At 37.4% G+C, this 25,470-nt stretch overlaps 1 protein-coding gene across 7 annotated transcripts in view; it reads left to right on the top strand.

The window, feature by feature from the left end:
* The window catches only part of PHKB (phosphorylase kinase regulatory subunit beta), a 70,324-nt gene that overhangs the window by 31,565 nt on the left and 13,289 nt on the right, over positions 1 to 25,470 (top strand). For 6 of the 7 annotated variants that reach the window (XM_050311660.1, XM_050311667.1, XM_050311663.1 and 3 more), the window contains 15 exons: positions 489 to 686; positions 1,404 to 1,461; positions 3,627 to 3,704; positions 5,560 to 5,718; positions 9,445 to 9,539; positions 14,899 to 14,954; positions 15,126 to 15,219; positions 16,947 to 17,030; positions 17,415 to 17,519; positions 18,339 to 18,421; positions 18,502 to 18,592; positions 20,951 to 21,012; positions 21,101 to 21,263; positions 22,109 to 22,190; positions 24,289 to 24,346. In XM_050311660.1, the coding sequence (XP_050167617.1) occupies positions 489 to 686; positions 1,404 to 1,461; positions 3,627 to 3,704; positions 5,560 to 5,718; positions 9,445 to 9,539; positions 14,899 to 14,954; positions 15,126 to 15,219; positions 16,947 to 17,030; positions 17,415 to 17,519; positions 18,339 to 18,421; positions 18,502 to 18,592; positions 20,951 to 21,012; positions 21,101 to 21,263; positions 22,109 to 22,190; positions 24,289 to 24,346 (1,466 nt within the window). Of the gene's footprint in view, positions 1 to 488; positions 687 to 1,403; positions 1,462 to 3,626; positions 3,705 to 5,559; positions 5,719 to 9,444; positions 9,540 to 14,898; positions 14,955 to 15,125; positions 15,220 to 16,946; positions 17,031 to 17,414; positions 17,520 to 18,338; positions 18,422 to 18,501; positions 18,593 to 20,950; positions 21,013 to 21,100; positions 21,264 to 22,108; positions 22,191 to 24,288; positions 24,347 to 25,145; positions 25,237 to 25,470 lie in introns of all 7 variants that reach the window. The other variant, XM_050311661.1, reaches the window with a different exon arrangement.

The raw sequence follows: 25,470 nt of genomic DNA, 5'->3' as shown, positions 1-25,470 counted from the left end.
TTTGTTGGAGCACCTGAAGCTATTCCTGAAAAAGCTGTTCAGAAATTATAATTTAATCATAGATACTTAGCACTGCACCTTTATAAAATATTTGTGATTCTTTTGAGCATACGATACCCTAATGTTTGTGTTTCCTCCAGGGATAACCTGGAGGATATATTTAAAAAAACCCAACAAAACACAAAGTTTTAGAATGTTTTCACTGATACCTGCACATTATCAACTGTAAACCAGGTCAGATTCTGAGTCAAACGAGTTCTCTTTTAAATCCTCTATCTGGGTATTTGGGTCATAGTTTATCCTGATGCCTCTTTAGAAGTTTTATTTTGCACCTTATTTTAGTGTGTTAGTACTATGATTTTGATGAAGATAAGTTTGGAACATTTTTTTATATTTCACTTAATAAGTTAAACAGTCTTTGTGCATGAAATAATTGTCAGGGATCTAATTTAATTTGTAATGTCCTATTTCTCCCTCTCCTTCTACAGAACACTGACGCAGCTCTTTTGCCCTGCCTTAGTTACCCAGCATTTGCTTTGGATGATGAGGTTTTGTTTGGTCAAACACTAGATAAAATTATTAGAAAACTGAAAGGGAAATACGGGTTTAAAAGGTTTCTGAGGGATGGGTACAGAACAGCGCTGGAGGACAGGAGCCGGCGGTACTACAAACCAGCAGAAATTAAGGTAAATGAATACCTGACCTATGACCTTATGGGCAGACTGTGGTTTTCCAAAATGTTTAGGCAGTACTTCAAAAAGCAAACAAACCTCAAAGCCAAACAGCCCCAAATCCTCCCAAAACCCCAAAAGAAAACAAAACGAAGCCAGACACCCCTCTGCAGTGATTGTAATTTGGATTGCACAGTGGTGCCTAATTGCTTCAAGTGAAGGAGATGCATTTTGTAATTTGCATGTGCAGTTTCCAGAGATTGCTAAGTCAGCAAGTGAGTCATTGGTTTGTTTTGTAATGAATGTGCTTTCATTTACATTTAGGGTACAGTTGATTTCACATAACAAATAAGGAAATTATTTATCATTTCATTTAATTTCACAGTTGAATACAGTCTGAGTGCATAGAAAACAATTTTGGTTTTGATCACAATATTTAGCAGTAAAGGTTATCTAAATGAAAATTTATTTCTTTTTTCCCCCCATAAAATGTGAAAAATTAAAAAGTAGGTTATTTAAATATTCTGCTTGAGAATGAGCCACAGCAGATGTAAAGGCACAGTTAAAGTGGCTGTAGGATTAAGGAGTGGTAACCTAAATGACAAACTGACATTCTAAAATGTTTTTGCATTTATGATTGTCTTTTGTTGCTTAGAAATTATTCAACAGAATTATTCAGATATATTTCCTTCAGTGAAAATGATGAAATGTCTGAATTTTTCTTCTTTTCAGCTTTTTGATGGCATTGAGTGTGAATTCCCTCTTTTTTTTATTTTCATGATAATCGATGGTAAGTATACCTTTACATTCCCGTTCTTGAAAGGCATTAGAGAGGTGAGCTCTTAGAAAAAAGAGGCAAAATTTTCCTGCCCTGCCAAAATAAACCGTAATGCAGTGACACTAAAAATCTCACCGAGAGTTCTGCCTCCTGGGTTAAAAAAAACCCAAGCACCCCAACCTGTGGTGACCTGTTTTTAGAACAGAACTTGATAAGGGTGTTTTAAAAAGCCTCAGTCTGTGCCATGGTCCTGCATTGCCTTTTAAGCCTAAAAAACTTTCACAGTGTATCAGACCTTTGCAGCAGCACCCCAGAGGAAAGGAAGTGAAACAGAGAACACACTGACACACTGAATGTAGCAGCAGGTCTTTTCAAGTTGAATATTGTGTGGAAATTGAAACAGAATTCAGAAAGTGAACCAGAAAAGGCCACAAGTTTTCTCAATCAGTCTGATTGAATTAAAAAAACCAATAAAATCCAAACAGCAACAAAAACACCACTACCTAGACCTTGCCTTGAGGATAGGAGACACAGCAAAGAAGTTCAGGGGATGATTCAGGATGGAAGCTAAAACTTCAATAGAACAGAAATCTGATTAAGCAAATTAGTAGGGTTACAGCTGTCAAAAAGATTTTTAAATGGATTAAAATCTGGCCATCTTTTTTTTCCTTTTTTTTTCCCCTTCTGTAGTATGTTAAATAGTTTTCAAATAAAGACAGTGATGGGCAGAGAGATATGCTGTCTGCCTCGACTCCTCTGTGGCCACCCACAGATTAAAATATTGTGTTTGAAGGTACAATAAGGTTTCACAATTGATATTTCTAAAAAAAACTTGACGTTTTTCCAAAGAGTGAGGAGAAAGGCACTGACATTTAATGCTGCCCACTTGCAGTTTTGAGAAGAACAAAAGGATAGGGATCTTTAACTGAAGTTATCAGAAGAATAAAAGAAGCATTTTAGTCTTCTTGTGTGCAAAAATACTTTGCACGTACTGTCCTGGTCCTTTTTTCCTGGACCACACTCTAGCAAATAGACCAACTCTGTTAGTAGATTTTGTGCAAAAATCTCCAAATCCACGGGTTTCCTTAAAGCAAAATTTGAAGTGTATACAAGTGTGACTGCAAAAAGACAATGGAATGGGAGGAGCAGATTGCAGGGGAATATCTCTGTAATGAAAGCATTAAAGAAACCCCCCAAACTGCTGCATTGTGAATACTGGTTTAGCTGTAAGCCTATTTGCCCATCCAACACACAGACTACAAAAGAAAACCTTTTCAGCAAATTGTATTAAGCAACTGAATATCCAGGTAACTCCTGGGAGCTGGGTTTTGTTACCTGTGTGACAATGGGACAGTGCTTGTCAAATTGATCTATTTTTTGCTGGATGAAGAGAAATGGTTTTGGCATTGTTGATACATATTTTCATTTAAGAACTTTTGATGAACTGAACACTGGTCGTGTTAGCGTTGATCAGATTCATTTTGAGAAGTTCTGCTAAAAAAGCCATTTAAGGTACTGATACTCCCAAACATACCAGTGTCTCTCCAGAAGCAGCATCAGAGAGTTGACTGTTCTCTTTAATATCTTGAAGTGTGTCAGCAGTTCTCAGCCTCTATAAAAGGGTGATATAATACCTGTATAACTTGCAGATGTAAACATTCCATCAAAAAAATCTTTGGAGAGATTCGATTTGCTACTTCAAATTCCTTTTGTATTTATTTAATGGGATTTCTGGGCAACTCTCATCTGGATCAGTTTGCAACTCTGCCCTGAATATTTGGAATGAGGCTGTTTGTCTCCACACTGGCACACAAGCTCTGCCCCTTTGTTCTGCTGTACTTAAGGAAGTTCTTTGCAGGGAGCTGGGCTGCTTTTCTGTGTCCAGGTCCTGTTCCCTGTAAGTTCACAGCTTTACTATCCCATGGAACTTGACGTTTATTTCAGTTTAAGCTACTAACAGAGCACCTGATTCATGATCCCTGTGAGATTTAGCTGTAGCACTAAGTGAGGATCTACAGTTTAGTGTTTTGCTTCTGTGTAGATACTAAGTTGTTTGAAAAAATATTTAGTTTTGAAAAATAAGCACTGGATTGTTTTTTTCTTTTTCTTATATGAACATTAGGCTCATGGAAAAATTATTTCTTCCATTAAATCAATTATTATTTGGTTATTTTTAGGCGTTTTTAGGGGAAATCCTGCACAAGTAAAGGAATATCAGGATCTTCTGGACCCTTTGCTTCAACATACACCTGAAGGTATTATCTGGAAATCATCCTTCTGAACACTTGTAGCTTTTTATCAATCTGAAATAATTAAAACACTAACTTCCCTATTAATGTATATTGTGGTCAAAGCAAAGGAAAAGTAATAATATCAATATATTTTTCCATGGCATAATACTGATATTAAAATAATCTCTTTTATGTAGATACATTGCATTGTAAAGTGTGATAACAAAAATAACATTGTCTGGAAAAATGCTGCTGATACTGATACAAGATTTATGCTGTACCCACTCATTCCTCCCCTGCTTTGTTGTTTACAATTTACATTGTTCACTCTGACTTTCCTGGCAAATAGTAACTGCCAACTGTTAGATTGTTTCAGTGTTCCACCTGGATACAGTTGGGAATTGCTCTCATCTTTTACTGTCACCTAATTTTACAAGATTTAAAAAATAATTTTCTATGTGCCTATGAAATTGTTTCTAGCTTAGAGAAGGGAAAGTGGCAGCATTCTAATATAAATGTTCTCTTACTTAAATTGTGCACTCCAGAATTTCTGTGGCACTGCAGACAAGGCTGTTGGTGGCCTACAGGCACATCCATCCAAAATTCAGTTAAAAAAAAGAAAAAGAAAAAGACCATCACTTTGAGTGGGAGGAAAAGAAATGGCTGGAGAACAGAACAAGCTTGAATGTACTGACAATCCAATTGTAAAACTCAGCATTTTAGTCACCTGTTCTTACATCTGTGATACAGTTATACAAGTAGATGTAGAATATTTTAGTCTGACTTGTTCTTTAAACTTGTTGAAGTGAACTGGTTTCTGTAAGAAAAACAAACATTTCCTTACCAAGTTTTCATTATGTAGCAAATGTTCTGACCTTGCTAGTCCTTGCTTTTCTCTGATTATTAATGAATATGTGAGGTTTGTGGATGTTAAATTAATCTTGTGGTTCCTTTTATTGAATGTCATCACAAATATCACAGCTTAAACTTTCAAGGTGTTCACTCACTTGAATATTCTATTTCTAATAACTCTTGGGTTTCCATTTTTTTCTCTGCTTCTTACCTGCAATTTTTTTTCTTAACAAGTAGTCAGACACTGCAGCTTTATTCTGTTTATCAGCAGTTCTTTATCCAAATAAATTGAAAACTAAAACAATACAAAAGTAAAACTTAGTTTTGCAGGAAGCATATTAATTTTCATTTCTATTTCATATAGTTAGGTCAATCATTTGTCATTATATTTCTAAATGGCTGATGCATATCCACTTAAAAAGTGTTGAAATAAAGGGTATTGATCTACAATGATCAACAACACCTGTGGCATAATTCTAGATAGAAGGTATGTTATCATCCAGTGAAGAAGTTATGCCATTTTGATTCATAATGCTTCAAAATTCAAGTGCTTTTTTTAGCATTTAATTAATAAAAGTATGTATTTTTGACCAGGATTTTAGTTTTTAAAAAGTTGCCTGATACTGAGCCTGTGTTAACTGTGGGGCAAAACCCCCCAGGTGTTTCACCGTCACCCAGCTTTCATTGCTTTTGGGTATGGTTTGTTACCTGAACTGCATTTTGCTTTAGGTGAATTGTTTTATTTTCATTTTGCACAGTAAGATGCTACATAGGCACCATGTGTGTTCTGGGAAGAAATTCTGAGGAAAAGTTTGGTGAAATATGAAGTAGTTTCATATTGCCCTGGGTTTCCATCTCTGCTTGTGGTTTTGAGAGATAATAATGAATGACATCCATCTCTGTTCAATCAAATCATTACTAGGGTGTAATTTTTCCTATTTTGGATCCACTTCAGCTTTATGGGGAGACTCCAAACAAATAATGAGGGAAGTGATTTCTCACTTACTGTTTTTTTAAAAACTCCCAGGGTGTCCTGTTGTGCCCAAGTATTACTACGTGCCAGCTGATTTTGTTGAAGCGGAGAAGAGGAGCCCTGGCAGTCAGAGGCGGTTTCCCAGTAACAGTGGCCGGGATGGAAAGCTGTTCCTGTGGGGACAGGCCATGTATGTCATTGCCAAACTCCTGGGTAAGAGGCTGAGCAGGTTCTGTCAGCTTTGGACTGTGTCTTGGTCATGTTTTTCTTGAATCTGAACCAAAACATTGGCTTGAGTTTTGAATGGACTGTGAGTGGCGTGTGTGTCCTTTGCTTTGGTACTTACATGATAGACAAAAATTGCTTTTTGAAAGTCTTTTCATTTTTATGCTGCATGCAACATACTGTGAAGTTCAGTGGAATATTTCATCGAGTACTGAAAATCTTTTAAACATGATAGATCTAGTTTTTTTGCTGTTTCTTTTCCTGGCTTTCCCTCTTCTTTCCTTTTCTTTGTGACAAAATGTGATGCTTTCTGGATTAACTATATCAACTGCACCTGTACAATGATGTTTGTAAGTGATTTGATAGCGTTTTAATTCAAATTATTTACTGCTTTAAGCAAGAAAAGTTTAAACTTTGAATAACTGTAGTCTCAGAAAAAGCTAATAATTTATTCAGTCTTTCTTATTTTTAGCCTTTAAAATGTACTTTCAATTGCTCATCTAGTTTCTTTTTTAAAGTTTGACCAATAAAGATTGTTACGGTGAATTTCAGTCACAAATGAACTCTTGGTCTCACTTGAAATGATTTTATTAAAGGCTAATGCAAAAAGAGTGGTTAAGCCAGAAAAATCTTCACGGTTGTTTTTTTTTCTCAGTATTTCTTTTAGGAGCAAGATATATCAGTTTATTTTAACATGGTCAGCATTTACCTGGTAATCAGTAGACTGAGTTCTGGAAACTTTTTTCTGTGAACACTGTAAAGGGAAACAGGCTGTTTGTAATAAAAATGAGAAACACTGAGGAGGAGTTTAAAAATTCGAGACTTGGAGAGAACAGTGGGTTTATATTTAGGTATGGAGGGACAGGGTCTGTCTGGTGCTCCCACCTGTTTGTCTTCACTGTATTCCTTCCATAATTCCTTTTTCAGCCAGTGCTTTAAAGTAAATGCAGGCAAAGTCATTGTTAATTAAAAAAAAATGAATTTAACCTCTAAGAATATTAACCAAGTAATCCTCAAGTGCACATGTAGGAATACTGTATTAATTCTTGTACTTGGTGTTGTACTAATATTTGTGTTTTTCTGTACCTGCAGAATGCTGGTTAAATAAATTACATTTATAGTTTGCTAAATTTTGTTTGTGTAACATAACATTCTCCTGTTTCAGTTTTTTGCTGAGCATTCTTACACACTGCTTTTTTTAAAAATAGTTGTGATAAATCTCTTTTTGAAATGTTGTCATTAGTAGCTGTTTCCTTTTATTGTTTTAGAACTTTCTCTCCATTGTATTCACTACTTTTCATTCACCCTCTTTTTTTTTCCAAATATTCAAAATTTCAAAACTTTTCTTTCCTTTTCTCTCACAGTCCCTGCAAATAGAGTTCTGGAGATATCATTGCAAAGTCTATTCACCGGTGGTTGTTGTATCAGGAACTCCATTTATTCATACTAATTTATAACTGGTGCATTCTGTTTTGCTCCTTTCTGCATGAAAACCTACCTGAATAACAATCTCATCCTTGGTGAAAGTGTTACTTTGCTTGTTGGTGGTTGCTAATTAAGTGGCAGGCTGGCTCCAAATACATTGGTATCTGGGAAGGCGCTGTTTTCCCATTTCATCATCCGTTCAGGATCGTTGTGTTGCCTCAAGGGTAGCAATTAATTTGTATTTGTTCAACCTCCTTGCTCCTGCTGGGTAGGCCAGCACACCTTTTAGATTCCTCTGCTGTCTCTGGGCCTGGGCTCTGCCTCTTGCACTCCAAACTTTTCTAAATGCAGCAACATGAACTGAGTCAATTCTTACACATCTCCCTCTGCCTCCCACAGAGGGGCAAACAGAAGTAGGGAGGTCAAAATTTGGGTCCTGCTTATAAACACTCTGAGTAACAGGCAATGAAAGTGTCTGTGTGTCAGATGCCTATTGGAGGGCATCACATTGTTATGCAACTGAAAAAATCGTTTATAAAGAAAAAAACATTTGCTGTGCAAATGATAATGCTGTTTTTCACACAATTTTCTCCTTAAGTTGGATAAGGAGGTTTGTAAAACCTTTGTGATAAGGTTCCCATTTTGAAGCAAGGGACAGGAATGCCAGGTATTCAGCTTTTTCATGCAACTCAAAATTCACTCGGTCTTTCATTTAGTAGCTCTCTTACCTTTCCTTTCCTTTTCCTTATAATTTTTATATCTTGTTTTGTGGATTCAGTGCTGCCTAGAACTAGGTTAAGAGTCTTAGATTTAATATGATTTTTGATATTTCTTAGAGTGTAGACCAAATGGATTAAATGTTGTCAGCTGCTGCTGATGCAGATAGTGAGCTAACAAAGAAATCTCTGCTTTTGCATTCTAATACACTTGTATTTGTAATAATAGTGATGAATATTCACTGAGATTCTATTTTAAATAAAATTGTAAATATTGAAAGTTATATTTTATAACAGTCTATTGGTATAGTTCTTTTAAATATTAAATTATTCTGACCTTATGTTTTAATTACTAAGCAATGTAAATCAATGTAAAAAACAGTGGGAATAGAACATGTATCCTGGAAACTGCTCTTGCTTTTAAGAACTGAGGCAGAGCCCATTGATCTTGAAATCATTTGGTTAATCAATTTTATTGCATCACACATAAATCGAGTAACTTCCATTCCTTTAGCCAGCATAAGAATTCTGTGTGGAGTGGAGGTGAAGTGAGTGGTTTCCTTAAATATGACCTGGTAACTCCTGTGTCAGTGTATAAATGATTTGTCCAGAGTGATTTTTTCATATTCTAGCTTTGCTGGTTTTGTGTCCGTGGATCGAGACCCTGCAGGAGCAGAGCAGAGGAACGGGCTCCGTTCCTGGCAGGAGTCCAGCCCTGTTGTCCCAGCAGCAGGCTGAGGACAGGGCAGTGTGCGGTGGCTGGCAGAGCTCCTGGCACCAGCATCTCCAGCACAGCTTCCTTGGTGAACTGCCCAGCCAGGGCTCTTCAGTGCTACCTGAGCATCTCCTTTCCACTGCACCATCAGTTCTCTTCTTTCCTAACACTTCTAAGCTTCAGCGAGGACATATTTTGAGTTTATAAACTGTTGTCTTCATTTACTACATGGTGCAGTGTTCAGAAACATTCTTATCGAGGCAGTGCTGGTTTTCTCCTGCAGCTGAATGGAGTCATGAGTCACTTCTTAGATTAATAGCTTGTTCCCCGGTGTGGAGGCTTTTAAGAATAGGTACGAAATTGTTGACTTCTATATAGAAGAAATGAAAATGCATTGTGGCCTACTCTGTAGCAGAAATTAAATAAGGTTTGGAGAGTTTTGTGGCAAAATGCAATTTAGGTAGAATGCTTATTTGAAGGGTTTAGTGGCTCATAGTAGATTATGAACCTTTATTCAAGGATTTCGTTGAAACTTTTCAATAGTATACCTTTATTGGAATACTTAATGTTTTTTCAGGAGAAGATTTAATATAATGCATTTTTAGGTGGGTTTTTTTTCCTCCCATGTAAAAAACTCCATGTGGAAATGGCTTGATTTCAAATAAATTTAATTAGGTTTTTTTTGCAATATCTAATTCTTAATTTTGCAGAATATCCTTTTGATCTATAAGTCGTTGATCCAAAACAAGGGTTGTATGCAGCAGAACCAACTCCATCAAATAAATTAGCATGCCTTCTTCACAAAAGCTGCTGAAAGTACTCAAGTCACTCTGTATTTTTATTATCACTTACTTTCAGCTGACAAATTAGTGAGTCCTAAGGATCTGGACCCTATTGGACGGTACGTGGCTCCCCAAGACCAGCGGAATGTGAGCATGAGATTTTCAAATCAGGTAAGCACAGGTTTAGTTTTAAAATATTTTCACTGAAAAATTGTCATCTACATGTTATATATATGGTCTTCTAATATTACAGTTAAAGTGCAAGGAAAATATTAAGTGTGTGTATATTTTCTGAGTTGATGGAGGATTGCTTTTAAAAGGAAGATTTAAAACATCTGCAGTTCTGGGGAAGTGATGCACATTTGCCTTCAGATTAATCAATGCAGTCAAAATGATACAGAAAATGTAAGTTTAAATAGTTGCTAATAGAGAGGTATGTTTCTTTGAGCTCTAAGTTAAGTCAGGAGTGCAAAAACGCTTTTTTTATTCCTCCAAAACAATTTCAATGTATTAATATTTTTTTGTATTTAGAGCTCCTAAGATCTACAAGGATGAGGTTCTTTTTTGTGTGTGGTTGAGACACCATGTCTAGAGGTATTTCAAAGACATGCAGATGTGGCACTCAGGGTTCAGTGCTGGGCTTGGCAGTGCTGGGTTAGCAGTTGGAATTAGTGATTGGAAAGGTCCTTTCCAGCCTTAATGATTCCATGATTCCATGATTCCATGTTCTCCTGTATTTGGATTAAATGCACAGCAGGAATGAGTGAACAAAAATGGAATGCTTGAAGAGGTGGTCTGGATGTAGGGGAGTTCCTTTATTAACGAGGTGAGAACTTTGTATGTATGGAAGCTAAAAGATGTGTTTCAGCTGTTTTGTTTCCTTATATAAGGAATATGGAGCCCCTGGTGGTCCAGTGGTAAAGGCGCCGCGCTATCACCGCAGAGACCCGGGTTGGATTCCCGGTCAGGGCCACTCCCGGGCAGGTGGGGCTCGTTAGCCCTTAAAGGCAACCCACCTACGTCCTAAGGACCTCGCTGCCACTGTCCAAGCTCGCTTGGCCCCGGCAGATGAACCTTAGGTGGGCTCAGTTCCGCGCACACTGTGTCTCACCTAAAAAATCCAATGCGCAGGCTGGAAGGTGTAAAGACCTTCCCCGGATCTTCGCTCGCGAAGACTGGCCATTATTATTATATAAGGAATATATATTTAAGAAGTCCCTTGTTCAGCATTGTGAATTTATTATTGAAGCATAAAAGATTAGGTATTTCAGAACTGAACCATGTTTTTCTTGTTCTATCCAAATGCTGCTTAAGCCCTCAGTTTCCTACTCTTTCCTCTTACCAAGGTAATCCACCTGCCTGGCTGTTGGTTCCTTCATAGTGAGACTGATTGTTCACAGTGCAGCACTTCTGCCATGTTAATATGAGATAATGAAAGCTCAGTGACTCCATTTGTTCCCAGTTTTTGTCTATTCTTACCTCATGGGATTATGAATGCAACAGAACTTGTGAGCTGCTGATACCACGTGCCCTTTCAGGAGTGCCCTCAGAGGAAGCCTGTGTTGAGTCGGGGTTGCTGCAGCCCATCCAACTCTTCTTCCATTGCTTCTTCGGACCAGGAACTTTTAATGTGCCACAGCTGAACACCATGAAGAAGATGAGGGTTTGTTCTAAAGGCACTGCATCACTCATCAGGAAACATTTTAGAAAAAAAAAGCATTTTTACTTCTACTTGGGGTACCCAATACATGATAGGGAATTTCCAGATCTTCAGAGGAAAGTAGCCTCTGCTCTAAGATCTTCCCTAAAGTGATAAAAAATAATACACTTTCAGGAAGCTGTGTCCATATGTTTCCTCTTGGGGGAATGCCAGTGTGGTGCTGGAGCAGGGCTGTCTTCACTGGCTTTAGTCTGTGTTCCAAAACACAGCGAAACCTGACAGATGTCAGAGAGGTTCTCCTTCTGCTTTGCAGTGCTAATGGTCAGGTTAAATCCCATTCATGAGGTAAAAAGAAAAGGGAATCATCCATACACTGTTTGCTTTGTTGAAAGAAGATAATGCAGGGAATTTTAGTTCAGTGAGGAGGACTCTTTAGAACTGAATTCCTTAGAATAACTTATTTTGTTACCCCTTTTTACCATCTCTGTATTCAGGAGAGACTATAACACAGTTTTGGTTGTTGCATTCTGTTTTGGGGAATGTAGTGTAGAAGGAGGCCTGGATGGTAATGACATTTGAGAAATGAGGTAGGATGGGGATTTTCTGGATTTGTTTTGCATTTTACTGGCACATGTGAAAGCTGATTTATTACTGTCTTATGTTTAATTTCATATTTAACTAAAAATCACCTTACCAAATTGCCAAAATAAGACTAATTTATCTGCTGGGTTATGTTGAAATATGTGTTTAGGGTTACAATTAATTAATTGTATTCTTTTAGTGTTTTGCTATATAGACTTGTCAGTCATTTGTGAGGACTTCAGTTACTGGGAATTAAGGTTAATAACTATTGATGAAGAGAATTGGGATAAGAATAGTTAAAATAATAGATCGCTCATTTTTTTTTATTTTCAGGGAAAAAGATAATGTGTAAAGAAGGAACTAAAATGATTAATTGGAGGTAGACTGAGATATTTTAAAATTTTCCAGCTACCCGAGTTATGTTTAGAACGGTTGGAACGTGTCTAATTTGGATGGTGTGGAGATATGGACCATATTGGATGATTTGTTTTGTCACGTTAATTATAAACATATTCGTGCATTCATTCCCGTTAATACAATTGTCTATCACAGCTAACACAATTCTAAACTTGTCAAATGTGTTTTGGAATTTGAGGCACGTGTGTGTGCAGGCTGGGTTTCATTTACCGAGCCTGGTGTGTCAGTAGCAATGACCACCCCCAGCAGGGCCCAGCTGCTGCAGGAGCAGCACAGATGTGCTCTGTGGCAGTCAGGCTGTAGGTCAGTGGCAGCAAGGTGGGTCGTTTGGGTCAAGTAGAGTGTCTGCTGTTTTGGGCTATTTTTGTTTGCCTCCCCTTGCTCCGTATGCTTGGAAAGCACAGTAGGTGTAACTTCCATCGGTGTTCTTGGATATTGTTCCCACTTTCTCACATGCTCAGAATGAATGGGTTTTTTTCAGAGTTCTGAGGCTTCCTGGCAATGTAAGCAGAGAGGCACATAGTGATAACATCTGTCCAGTGAGAGTGCACCAAGAGACTGATACTGAGCTGCTTTCTCTGCTGGTGCCAGGGACAGAGTCAAGGATGTTTCCCTTTATCCTACCTCTGATGCTTTATAACCTTGTTTAAAAATATGATTTTTTTAAATTTTTTTTAATTCTTCTTTTTGGAGAGGAAAAACAACTAATCAATATTTTATCTTGGCCTTCTGAGGTATATTTATCATCCACACAGCATGCAGAATATAGTTGGAAACAGCCCCTTCTGCCCACTCTCCAGTGTGGAAATGGAAGGCAGAAGGTTGAGCCTGGGCAGGGGGGGCCTGTTCTTGTGTCCTGGGGAGATGGTGATTGATGCTGTGTGAAAAATACCTGAGCTTTCTTAGACAAATGTGAAAGCCAACACATTAAAATGGAACTTTTAACAACAACAGGATTTATTCAGTGAAATATTTAGGAGTTTAATGCTTTTCCACATCTCTTTAAGAAAAAAATACAGCAAATGTTATATAGAACAATCATTATTGAAAAGGGTGACACAGTTTTTTGAGTGTTATATCAGTTATGTTGATCTGTGTTTCTCTAGGTCACTACTTGTTCTCCAGGCTGTGACATGTGACAGTGAAAGTAATGTTACATGTTTAGTGTTACAGCAGTCCTGTAGTTGCACAGCAATTACAGTTAAAATTTACCACAGTACTTTTAAAGGTCTAGCAGGTTTTCACACAGGTTTTGTGTTGTGCCAGTTGTGCTGCAGATGCAGTTTGCACAGTTCTGGGCAGTGTTAGAACCACCACTTATTGGCTGCTCTAAATGAATCATGTCCTTGGGCATGGCTGTGTGTGAGAGGAATTAGTACTGGGATTGGAGAGGGATGTGCCTCCCTGGCCATGTGGAGTACATGGATTTGTGTACAACTTATAAAGTCCTGCTGACTTCATCATTGATAGAGCAATAAATGAAGACCACTCCCCAGGGTAGATCACAGGCTGTCTGTGAATCAGTACAGTCTTGTTTTCAGGTATGTGTGAGGAGGGGACATTACTTTTTGTCTTATAAACAATGATTATGGTAAATAATTGGTTTGAGTTTTCCTGCTGTTTGTATAAATGCAAGTAATGGCACAATGACCTTATTCTGAGCAGGAAAATCTTTAATGTCACGTGAACTTCTGACTTCTTCATCTGGTCTCTTTGTGCATGCACTTCCATCATGAACTTATTTCATGTGGCAAAAAGTCCAAAATTTGTAGTGGAAGTGTAGTGCTGACAGACTTCTGGGAGAATGTTATCAGGAATTTCTTCTGCAAATCCCTAAGATCTAACTTGATATCAAGGCTCACAGATGCCTGAGCAAACAAGCATTCACTCTGAGCTTCCTGTTCTCAATCAATATATCTATCCCTCTATCATCACAGAAAATGCTGTCTTTTTATACAGTTGATAGAAGATGTGTTTAACTTCTGTTATTTGTGTTCTGGTAGTTTCTTGACAAGAGTAGACAAAAAGCATTTTAGCAATGAAAGTGTGAACTGCTCTTAGTTCTGTTGATTTTACAGCTGTTGAATGCCAGGGAAGAAAGGAGCAAGGAATAGCTCGGACATGTCATGTTTTAGCTCATAGTGCTGCTGCCAGAGATAAGGAAGGTGAATTGCCACTTCAGGACCCAGGTTGCTGAGTCAGTGGTTTCACCCAACATGCTGAATTCACTCCTATTTGCAATAGTTGCCTGTTGTAAAGTGCTTCATGTTTGAAATAAATACTAATATCTGTGTAATAGACAGTGCAAGGAAATGCAGTTATTGCCTGTAAAATGTAATGTATTTTCTATGTAACTATAAGGAGTACCTGTCTGATCACAATTTTTCAGAGTAAAGGGTTGAAATCATCAGGTCGTTACTTCTAAGTGCATTTTATTGTTTACCCCTAAAAAGCTGAATTATTTCACTCATTACAAAAATGTGTATCAAAACATCAGGCATATATAGGTGATACATTGATTAGATAAGCTCTACATTTTTGTATGAAATTAAGTGTTTTCCCTATGTGGATCTTTTTAATTAAAAACTCCAAACTAATCCAAACAATGAGTACCAGAAATCTGTTTATTCATGATTCTCCAAAATGCATCTTGCATCTTAGTGACAGGACAGTCTTCCCATAGTTTTGGGATTGACAGGTTTTAGTGCTGTGGTGTTCTTTCAATTTGTTCATGCTGTAAGAAAAAGCAATGCAGACAGTGATGTCTGTCATAGTTGGGAATTGTTCAAACAGCCATTGTCCCATTCATGCTATATTGAACAAAATCTTTCATTAGCAATGCTAATAATATTTTTTCCGTTTTTTTCCTAGGGTCCTTTAGAAAATGATTTGGTAGTACATGTGGCCCTCATAGCAGAAAGCCAGCGGTATGTATTTACTTTTCTTAAGAATGTGTGTATTAAGGAAGGGTTGAACAATAGATATCATAAATGGTGTAGAATAAAATACTGCTACTTGTATATCTTCTGCCAAGATAATTGTTAAAATTAAGACTATTCTGTGATTTGTCCTTAAATTTGTCCTTATTTCATTTGTAGCTTACAAGTTTTCCTGAACACATATGGAATCCAAACTCAGACCCCCCAGCAGGTGGAACCAATTCAGATATGGGCTCAAAAAGAACTTGTCAAAGTAAGGACTTTTGCATTTAAGATTTTTAATCTAACTATACATTACTTTTGTAAAAATAAGAATTTTTATCAAGCTATTAGACTTGTATCTCCCTAAGCTCATTATCTACCTTTCTTGAGCTGGCAGTGGAATGAAAAGAGAAAGAAGAGGAAAACAAGAAAATGGGATAAGATACATGGAATGCTCATCTGTAGTGGAAGTAGCACAGGAGAGGGGCAGAATCCTCTGTAGGCATAGACTGATAAGAGAAAAGGGAACACAGAAACAGATGGTGTGCAAGACCACTGTAGTTTGGTTCATGCTCATAAATCAACCCAACAGTCTGGTCTGCTTTCACAGCCATTTCTTGCTATTAGCAGATTTAATAATCTAGAATTGAAGGGCATTTTAATAAAAGAAAAACCACACCTGCTTGAAGCAGCTGGACTTGCATGAAATCATGCACTGTTCAGTGCTCTAGTGCTGAATCAGAACTGATGCTTTGACTGTAACAGGTCAAGATGGAGTACTATTATTAGAAGACAAAACATCTTTAGTAGCCTGTGTTGGCAAGGTGAGGCCTCAAGCTGAAGAGTCTTCAAGGAAAGAGATAATGTTACAATGCTAATGGAGTTCTGATTTTGTTAAGAAAGCATTTTCAGTTTTTCATTCTAGCACAATGAAAGTCCTTTTAGTGTTAATTTGTCCTGTTTACTGCCGTTCTTCTAGTCTCCATTATCCTCCAAACAGAGGTTGAACATTGTTTGGTTTTATTATGCAGAGATGGGTTATTTAAAGCTGTTAGTGTTCTAATGGCTCCATTCCTTTCCCACTTGAATAGGGTTACATAGCCTGGATGAACAGGTCATGTAGGTAATTTTGTTTTCTCTTTTAAATAGTTCTTGGTGTTAAGGCAGAAACATAAACAGGATCAGGAAGGCCCCAAGCTGCCAGCAATGAAAAGCTATTGAGTGTAATGGTTGTTCAAGTGTTTGTTTTCATTTGCTTCTGAACTACCTTCCTATAACATAAAGAAAGTTTGAACTTCGGAAAATGTTCAGAATTCTAAATATTCTGTAGTAATGGTGGGTTCCTTACCTAAACCTGCCCACATAAGGAAGAATTACACCTTTCAGTCAGGTTTAACTGGTGTGTTTATACTGTCTTGCTCACAGCTCAGTTATTTTCTTATGGTTTTATTCTCATATACCATAATAAATGAAGATTATTTATTTCATATGAAAGTCTTACAAAGTTGTATCAGTTGAAATTATACTGGGCATACATAAATAAGAATCAAGCTATGAATAATGAGATAAGTCCCTCTTGCTTGTGTTGTTGATGCATTAATTTTGCAGGCTTGTACTAAAATGAGAATATAGATTTTCAAAGAGTTCCTATATTCCTCTTTTACCTTTGTATCTACACTGGAAAAACATCGCAGAAGGCAAAACTGGCCAGACAATTAATGCAAATGATCCTTTTAAAAAATTATTTCATTGAGCAATTTGAAAAATTAAAATGTCTTTTAATTATATAGAGTAGAAAAGTAATAGGAGTAAGAAGGTAAAAAGAAGACCTAATATAGGAAACAACAAGTTTAAAAAATGCCCCACAGATAGAAATAATGACCACATTTTAGGAATTGTTTTCTAACCAGAGCAGAATACACACAGCTTTCTTTGTAAGATGTGGCAGGAGCATAAGAAAAGCTGTTTTTCATCAGTTTTCATGATTCTTTCTTGCAGGCTTACTTCCATTTGGGAGTCAATGAGAAACTGGGATTGTCTGGAAGACCGGACAGACCTATAGGATGCCTTGGAACATCAAAGGTTGTTGCAAGAAATGTTTATATTTCTGTTATTGATGTATATTTTAGATAAACATTGAGTTAGTCTCTGAATTATTTTAAATAGAATTGAAATGCAGTTTTATATTATGCATATATCTTACTTTCAAGTTCTTGTATTTGAACACTTGGCTGAATGGGGATAAAGGAAACTGCTTTAACTAAAATCAAATTTACACCTGCACATCTAATAAAAACCAGAGTGCCTAAAATTAAATATGTAGGCTTGATATTATTTTTCTTTTGAATTCAGCTGTTCTACAGTGATTATTACTTGGATAGTTTCAAAATAAATTTTCATTTTCAGCTACTTCAGTGCTTCGGATATTTTAGAGAAAAGATTAATGGGAGTCTCCTCTCTCAACAGATCTATCGAATCCTGGGGAAGACTGTGGTTTGCTACTCGATCATTTTTGATCTCAGTGATTTCTACATGTCTCAGGATGTTATGATGTTGATTGATGATATTAAGGTATTTGTAACTTCTCCTTTGAGAAAGTGACAAAAATAGAGCCTGTAGAATAAACTGTGAAGTCTGATAAAACAGAAGACTGAAGGGGGAACACTGTAGTGTGTGTTCTTTTAATACAAAAATAATCTTGCAGCTGGAAAGTGTATTAAGATGACTATCCTATCAGCCCAGTATGAGTTTTAGTGAGCATTTCTGTCTGACAGAAAAACTGCCCCAGAAGTGACTGGGGATGCTGTTGGGCAGCAAGCAAATTATCCTTTGTTTCTTCAGGAAAACAAATGTTCTTGGCTGAAAAGAGGGATGAGCCTGGTGTTATGGGAAATATGAAAGCCTCACTTGGAAGAAATTCTTGATTTTCCACAAATATTAGCAGTTGCCTGCCTGTAAGGTGGGCAGCAGTGCAGAGCTTACCTACCATGTGCCCTGGGCTCGAGCAGCCACTTCCAGGGCACAGGAGGTGGCCCTGGTTATTCCACCCCAGTGGCTGGGATTCAGACCCTGGATCCCCATGGAACTTCCTAGGCCATTGCCTGTAGTTCAGTACCCTGCGCTGTCTCATGGTTTACCCCATGGCTGGATATACGAGCATTATGAGTATTTTCAGAACACTTCTGAAATAGCAGGGCTTGAAAAGCACCTTGTATCCACTGAAGAAATCTGTTAGTGGTGGATTAGATACAGTGTTTTTAACCTGTTGTGTGTTTCCGTGCTGTGATTTTGAGACAGCTCTTTTAATGCCCTGAACTGTGTGCTGTGGTACACTGTGCTTGTTTTGTTGTTCTGTGATTTTCTGTGACCAACATGTTTTCTGTTCCCCAGAATGCCCTGCAGTTCATTAAGCAGTACTGGAAGATGCACGGACGGCCCCTGTTCGTGGTGCTGATCCGTGAGGACAATATAAGGTAGAGTGAGATAACAGCATGATTTGCAGTGTGGCATTTACCTAATTGCAAGATTAATGGAGTTCTGTTTCAAATTTCAGAGGGAGCAGATTCAGTCCAATATTAGATATGTTGGCAGCCTTTAGAAAGGGAATCGTTGGAGGAGTGAAAGTTCATGTTGACAGAGTACAGGTATGCTGGTTTTTTCTGAATGTTGTGTCCTTACCTCCTAATATGGGTACATGTGTTCTTACTACTTTTGGGTTTTATATGGTTCTAAGGATTTTATCTGGTATCATAAAATTAAGGAGTCAAGACTCAGGTACGTTTGGTACACTTTGGTTTGTCTCAAAAGAAACATGGGGTTTCTTTAATTCCTTTTGATGAGTCTTTTGAAAGTCAAAATCTTCACAGAGGATTTTCAGAAGGGAGAAGGATTTTTTTTATGTTAGGCAATCTTGTGAAATTACCAGCAAAGGATAAAGCCACAGTGTCAAACACTGAGGGATTTCTTTTGATGAGGTAATCAACGAGGGGGGGAAAAAAGGTGCTTCACATATATTAAAATTCTTACAAGAACTAAGATCTAGTTTTAACATCTTTGCTGTTTGAATTCATCTTAAAGCAGGAAATGTTGCTTCATTAAAATGTGAAAATTATTGAGTCAGATGCTGATTTTACATACTTGCATGTGCTAGTTCGTCTTAGTTTACACCTATTGAAGAAGCCTTTTTTTGTAAGAGAGAAGACCAAAGACACACTTATGACTTCTTATTCCCTAAAAAATCATTAATTTGTAGAAGACCTGGGTCACTTTTAAAGGAAATGCCCCTACCTATGATGGTTCAAGACATCCTTGTAATCTTTATATATTTATGTATTTCTCCTGGTCATGTTGTCTCTCCTGGTACCATTGACTCTTTCTATAGCAACTGCCATTACTGTGCAGGGAGAACCTTTCATTGGGCTGCAGGGTTTGTTACTGTGGTTTGGTTTGTTTGTTTTCTTAACTGCAGTGACTTTCTTGCATTGCATTGATTCAACTGCTGTATTATCAGGCAAGAAATTCCATCTATGTGTGTCATTATTTCAAGCACTACACTGAACAACTGTCAGGGAGTAAACCTTTGCTTCCATACTCATGGACCTTCTGGAAAAATCCTTTTTTTAATATAAAAAGGAGGAGCACTTTTAAAGGGTTTAAGGTGTTGGCAGTCACTGATCTTTGCTTTATATATTAGCCACTAAAATGTGGGAAAACTACAAACAAATGTTTGTTTGACTTCAAAGCCAATGGAGATGGTGGTGGGTGCCTTTCCTGCTGGGATTCAGTGGCCTTTCTCCAGCAGTTGAACTGAAATCTCTCAGTCTTATTGCACAGTTGTCACATTTTGTTAACAGTCTTGTTTCATTATAGGAAAGGATTTGGGAAAAGAACAAGGGACATCTCTAATTCGTGGTGTTTTCTTGAATAATTCATCTATTCCAACAAAATATATATTGATCTTTGTGAACTGTATTCAGCTGCTTCATTGAGATGCACATGTTAAACGTGCCTAGAGAGAATGTGTGTCTCTAACTGGGTGAATGCTCTTTTTTTTCCCTTTAAAATATACCAAATCTGATTTCATTTAAAAATATGTATGCTCAGAAGATTTGCAGCTCTCTTCTGATTTTTCCTTTCGTTGTCATTGTGTGTTCAAGCAGATGTGCAAGGCAAGGAATGACTGACACTGGTAACAAAGGCAAAGCAGGGTTTTTTATATTCAGTCATCTCACACTGTAAGAGATCAATATTTTACTGCAGCTCGTGTAGTATGAAAATGGAATATAGAAGTTCACAATACACGCTCAGTTTTACTTAGCTAATGAGAACCATCAAAAGCAGTCTTAAAAATGCTGTAGTACAATACATTCCCTCTGGCAGTAGATAAATAGGGAATTGCATAAATTCAGAAGGAACAAATTGTAACCACTGCATCAGATAAATGCAACATTTGGTTTCAGGCATGCAATCTTTTGAGGTGTAAGTATTTGTCAGCTGCATTTGATGTGCAAACTTAGGGCAGGCATGCTTGGATTAAGGAATGACTACAGAGTGGGAATGTTATTGTGAGGTGTTTGCCTGAAAACATCGCTGACACTGACAGGAAAACCACCCGTCCTTCAGCAATCCCTGAAATAATGAGCAGTGTGATCCAGAACGTGGGTCTTGTGCGGGACTCTGAGGAATGCAAATCCTTGATCTCAGGTGTTTTCATCAGACCTGGATTTTTGGGGATGGACACTGCTTGATGAAGCCATAGATTGCAGGCCAGAGAACAACAAAACACCAGCGAAGAAGAGACAGCAGCCCCAGAGACTTCTGCTGTCTTAAGCTGTCATTTTCCTTATGAGAGAGGAAAAATACTGTGAAAGTGTAAAACTATTTGGAGCTGTAGATAAAGAAACTACTTTCTCAGTGGAAACCACCAGCAACATACTGAAATCAAAAGACAGTTATATAGTAATGTACGTATTTTTAAATTTTTTTTCAATTTTTCATTTCAGACATTAATATCTGGAGCAGTTGTGGAACAACTTGACTTCCTAAGAATCACTGACACAGAAGAGTAAGGCTATGTGTAAATAGTAACAATGTGGTATTTGATAGTTAAAATATGTTCTGAACTGTGAAGAAATGATATACTTGTTTTTCAGGGCTCCTGTATTCAAGAGTTTGGAGGAGTTGGATCTCCCAAAACATTCAAAAGTCAAGAGACAGTCTAGTACTCCAAATGCTTCTGAACTTGAGCAGCAACCAGATGTAAATATTAATGACTGGAAAACCAAGTCAACATATGAGATCCTGCAGAAACTTAATGTAAGAAAACTTGATAAAAATACACTGTAACTTTGTTCCTGTGAAATAAGAAATCCTATGTCGATATTTTTTTAACAGCAGCTTACTTAGATCAGCATTAGTGTCATGATCAGTGTTAATAATACAGCTAATAACATAAAATGTGGGATGTTCCTCTCCATACTCAGGGAATCTTCCTCCTTACAGTCCTTTGTCTTAACATCACAGAACCCTCTGGCCCTTAGTGCTGTACCTGCTGCCTGGCAGTTCTCCCAGCTACCCCAATCATCTCTGGTGCTAAATGACCTTCTAGAAGGGGACTCATTTGTTAAGTGTTTTAGGAATAGATATTTTATTCACAAACTGAAATTCAGAAGACTTGAGTCGTGGGTGTTCCCTCAGATAGACTGGGAACTTCTTAATGACATCAAGGGAAAGTTCCCATCTGGCATTTTCCCTGTATGTAGAGGAAAACTACCAGTATCTGTTCTAGATCTGGTGTTTGATGCAAACCCACAAAGGATTCTACTTGGTTCCCTATGTCATTACAAGCATTTCTGTTGTAAATGAAAGGACCTGAGAAAGAAAAGTCAGGAAACATTTCCAAGATCAAATTATCTCAACTTAATATAAACCACAGAGAAGCCTCTGCAAGCAGAGGTGACAAGGATACAGTACACATAGTGTATGAAATAGTTGTGAAATCCCCTTAAAAACAACATTTGTAGACTCTTTCTTAAATTAAAAAAAAAAAAAAAGGCCCTTTGGTTAGACTTGAAATTTTTAATAGCTGTTCTGGTTTTGCTTCACTGAAAATCTGAAGGCTATTTGTGGTTTTGTTGTTGCTGTTTTTTCTCTTTTTTAAGGACTGCAATTGCCTAGCAAGTCAAGCGTTACTCTCGAGTATATTGCTTAAAAGGGAAGGCCCGAATTTTATCACCAGGGAAGGTAAGAGCTTCTTTCATTTGACTATTCAGAGTGTTTGAGGAAGCAGATGTATGTTTGGTTGCAATGAACATGAATAATAGCTGTGCATGCCAGCAGTTGTGTAGCTGTTTTCTCTGCCATTTAAAGCAATTTCCACATTAAATGGGACATGCAAATTCATAGCGTGGTGGGGAATGAGCTGCTGAATATATGAGCTCTTTTAGATTGCTTGTAGGCCAGTGCTCTATCTAGCTGTAATTTTCAGTGCATAGATTAAAAAAAAATAGAGGATTTGACCTTGTATAGAAAACTGAAACTTCAGGCAATCTGTATGTCTGTAGCAGTATGAAATATGTGAATCTTTATACTTAATTTTTATTCTACTTTGATGTAATCTGACTTCAATGTATCTGTGAAACCTACTCTAATTTTCTATTATGGCTTTGTATTAGAGCACAGGATTTAAATTCCTGTAAAATAATTCTCAGAAGGCTACTGAGGCTTGTGGCCTTTGTGCTACAAATTTTGGTGTTTTGTGTTTTTCTCAAAGACTGTTTTTTAGCTGCCTTTGTATATGAGAATACTCCTCAGAAAAAGAGGAACATTCAGATCACACAATATTCTTGTAGTTATTCACCAAGGAGAGTGACTTAGCAACTCATGTTACAGAGCCCTGCTTCTTAATTTTGGTGTCAGCTGGTTCTTGTGATGAAGGGTTGTCATTTTGACATAAGCATATATTATATTCATATTGGTATATTAAAAATGTCATAGAACCATGGAATATCCCGAGTTGGAAGGTACCCACAAAGGTCATCAAAGTCCAGCTCCTGGCCCTGCACAGGACACCCCAACAATCCCAGCCTGTGCCTGAGAGCATTGTCCAAATGCTCCTTGAGCTCTGGCAGCCTTGGGGCCGTGACCACTGCCCATCACCTTCTGGGGGAAGAGCCTTTTCCTGATATCCAACCCAACCCTGCCCTGACACAGCTTCAGGCCCTTCCCTGGGGTCCTGTCCCTGGTCCCCACGGAGCAGAGATCAGTGCCTGCCCCTCCTGAGGAAGCTGTACCTGCAGTGAGGTCTCCCCTCAGTCTCCTCCAGCTGAACACATCAAGTGCCCTCAGCTGCTCCTCACACGGCTTCAAATCAAGGCCTTTCACTGTCTTCTTATCCCGCTTTTGGACACTTTTTAATATCTTTTTTATGTTATAGTGCCCCAAACTGCCCTCAGTACTGGAAGACAATGTCGGAATAAAATTCATTGGCTGACATCCAGGGCACCGTTCAGGTTGTGCTTGGAATCTGCACATTAGGCCCATGTAGCTTTTCCACCGGTTACCTGTACTGTTGTCAGCTTTTGAGAGCCTCAGGGGCTGTCTTTTAGACCTTTGTGGGTTGTGTTCTTTGCTCTGGAAAAATCTCAAGGCAGATTTCCTAACCTCTGTAAGCAACCAATATTACCACTTACGACTATTGGATCACTCTGTTGAAATCATTTTGGTAAAAAAACCAAAAAAAGTGCTGTTGTGCCTCTGACCATTCAGAACTAATTTGCAGAGACCTTTTTGTACCATCCCACATGAAATGGTGGGTGATGATAACCTTTTTAATATGCACTTTGTATTAAACAGTCTGAGTCACTGACTAAAAGTTCCCTGCATCCTACGACTGGAGACCAAGGAGACTGACATTAAATAATCACACAGTCAATAAAACTTAAATCTAAAAAGAGAAGCAGAACCTTGGGTTCTGCAGTTTGAGGATGTACATTATGATGGGGTGTACCTTTATAGGCCAAATCTGTATGTAGATAAATTTTCCCCAATATATTGCAAGAATAGGTGATATCAGGAACATCCCTATATCATGAGCAGCAAATTCAGCTGAAATCTGCTTTGGCTTCTTGCATAACAACATATACTGGGAGACAGGGGACTTGATTGCATCTAAATTTTAGATGTTAAGCATAATAAAAAAGTGCTTTATTAAAGCAGATTCAGAATTAACCGATCTCATCAAATTGATCTTATTACTATTAAATTAAAACCTGTGCATCTTTTTTGATTATGTTTTGTTTGTTTTTCTTTTTTTTTTTTTTTTTTAATTAAATGCATTTAGGTACTGTTGCTGAGCATATTGAAAGAATCTATAGACGAGCTGGCAGCAGAAAGCTCTGGTTTGTATACATATCTCATGTTCCTTATGTTTTACATCATTTTTTTCCTAATGTGTTTATGGAAAGTAAGGCTGAATCCTTACACACTTAAAGGGGGAAAAATGACAGGTTTACTGACAAAATTGTGTTGGTGCATGGCAGCTGAAGATCTGGTTTAATATGCTTTAAAAAATTAACAAGTATCTTCTTACTGTTATCTTCTAAAATAGAAAAGCAATAGGCTGGATTTGCACCGAGTGCAAAATTGCCTATGTACAATTCTCATTAAATTGAAATAATGAGAAAAAAATACTAATATTCTTATTTCTTACAGGGCATGATAAAATATTATCAATAGTTTTCTGTAGCAAGGCTGCTGATCAGATATAAATCAGTTAAGCTGATACAATAACGCAGATTTATTGCCCTGAATTAATTTGCTTTGAGCCTCACTTTGTCACAATAACTTTAAAAGGTTTTGGCAAACAGGTTGATATTTACATGTTGTTTATTAATTTCTTTGCCCTGAAGCTCAGTAGAAATTTAATTTATTTTTATCAAAGAAGTGAGTTGAGCCTGTCCTGAACTCTGTTCTCTCACTCTGTAACTATTCCTAACAGATCAGTCTGTGAATATAAAACTGCTTTTCATTTTTATCTCTTCATACAGTTAAACGGGCCTTTGCCAATAATGAGGTAGAACCAAAATACCTTGATGGTATTTTTTTTGTAAATAATTAAAATCAAAAGTATTTTTAGAAACAAAATATGTAAACTATTTTTCATTTCTCTTCCATGATTGCCATGTGACATACATATAGGTTGGTGTTGCGCTACAGTGCTGCATTTGCACAGAAATTTTCTTCTTCTATAACCCCACATATTACTACTTTACTGGTACATGGGAAACAGGTAAAGTGCCCAGAAAGCTGAAGTGCAGCTCTGTGAGATTATTTTTTTGCTTATTTGCATTTTGATAGTATCAGCTAATGCATTTTTTAAAAGCTTTGCTCTTGATCTTAAGAAGTGTGTAGCACTTTTCACAGGAATCAGCATCAACTGTTTGAGCTTTTACTAACACCGTAGAATACTACAATTTGTTCCTTAACTCTCTGAATAAATGATTCTTAGTAGCCTCAAAACCTG

The sequence above is a fragment of the Myiozetetes cayanensis genome, unplaced genomic scaffold, assembly GCF_022539395.1.
Source record: "Myiozetetes cayanensis isolate MyiCay16 unplaced genomic scaffold, myiCay2020 scf16, whole genome shotgun sequence".
Taxonomy (NCBI): Eukaryota; Metazoa; Chordata; class Aves; order Passeriformes; family Tyrannidae; genus Myiozetetes; species Myiozetetes cayanensis.
This window is presented reverse-complemented; position numbering and strand designations above follow the sequence as displayed.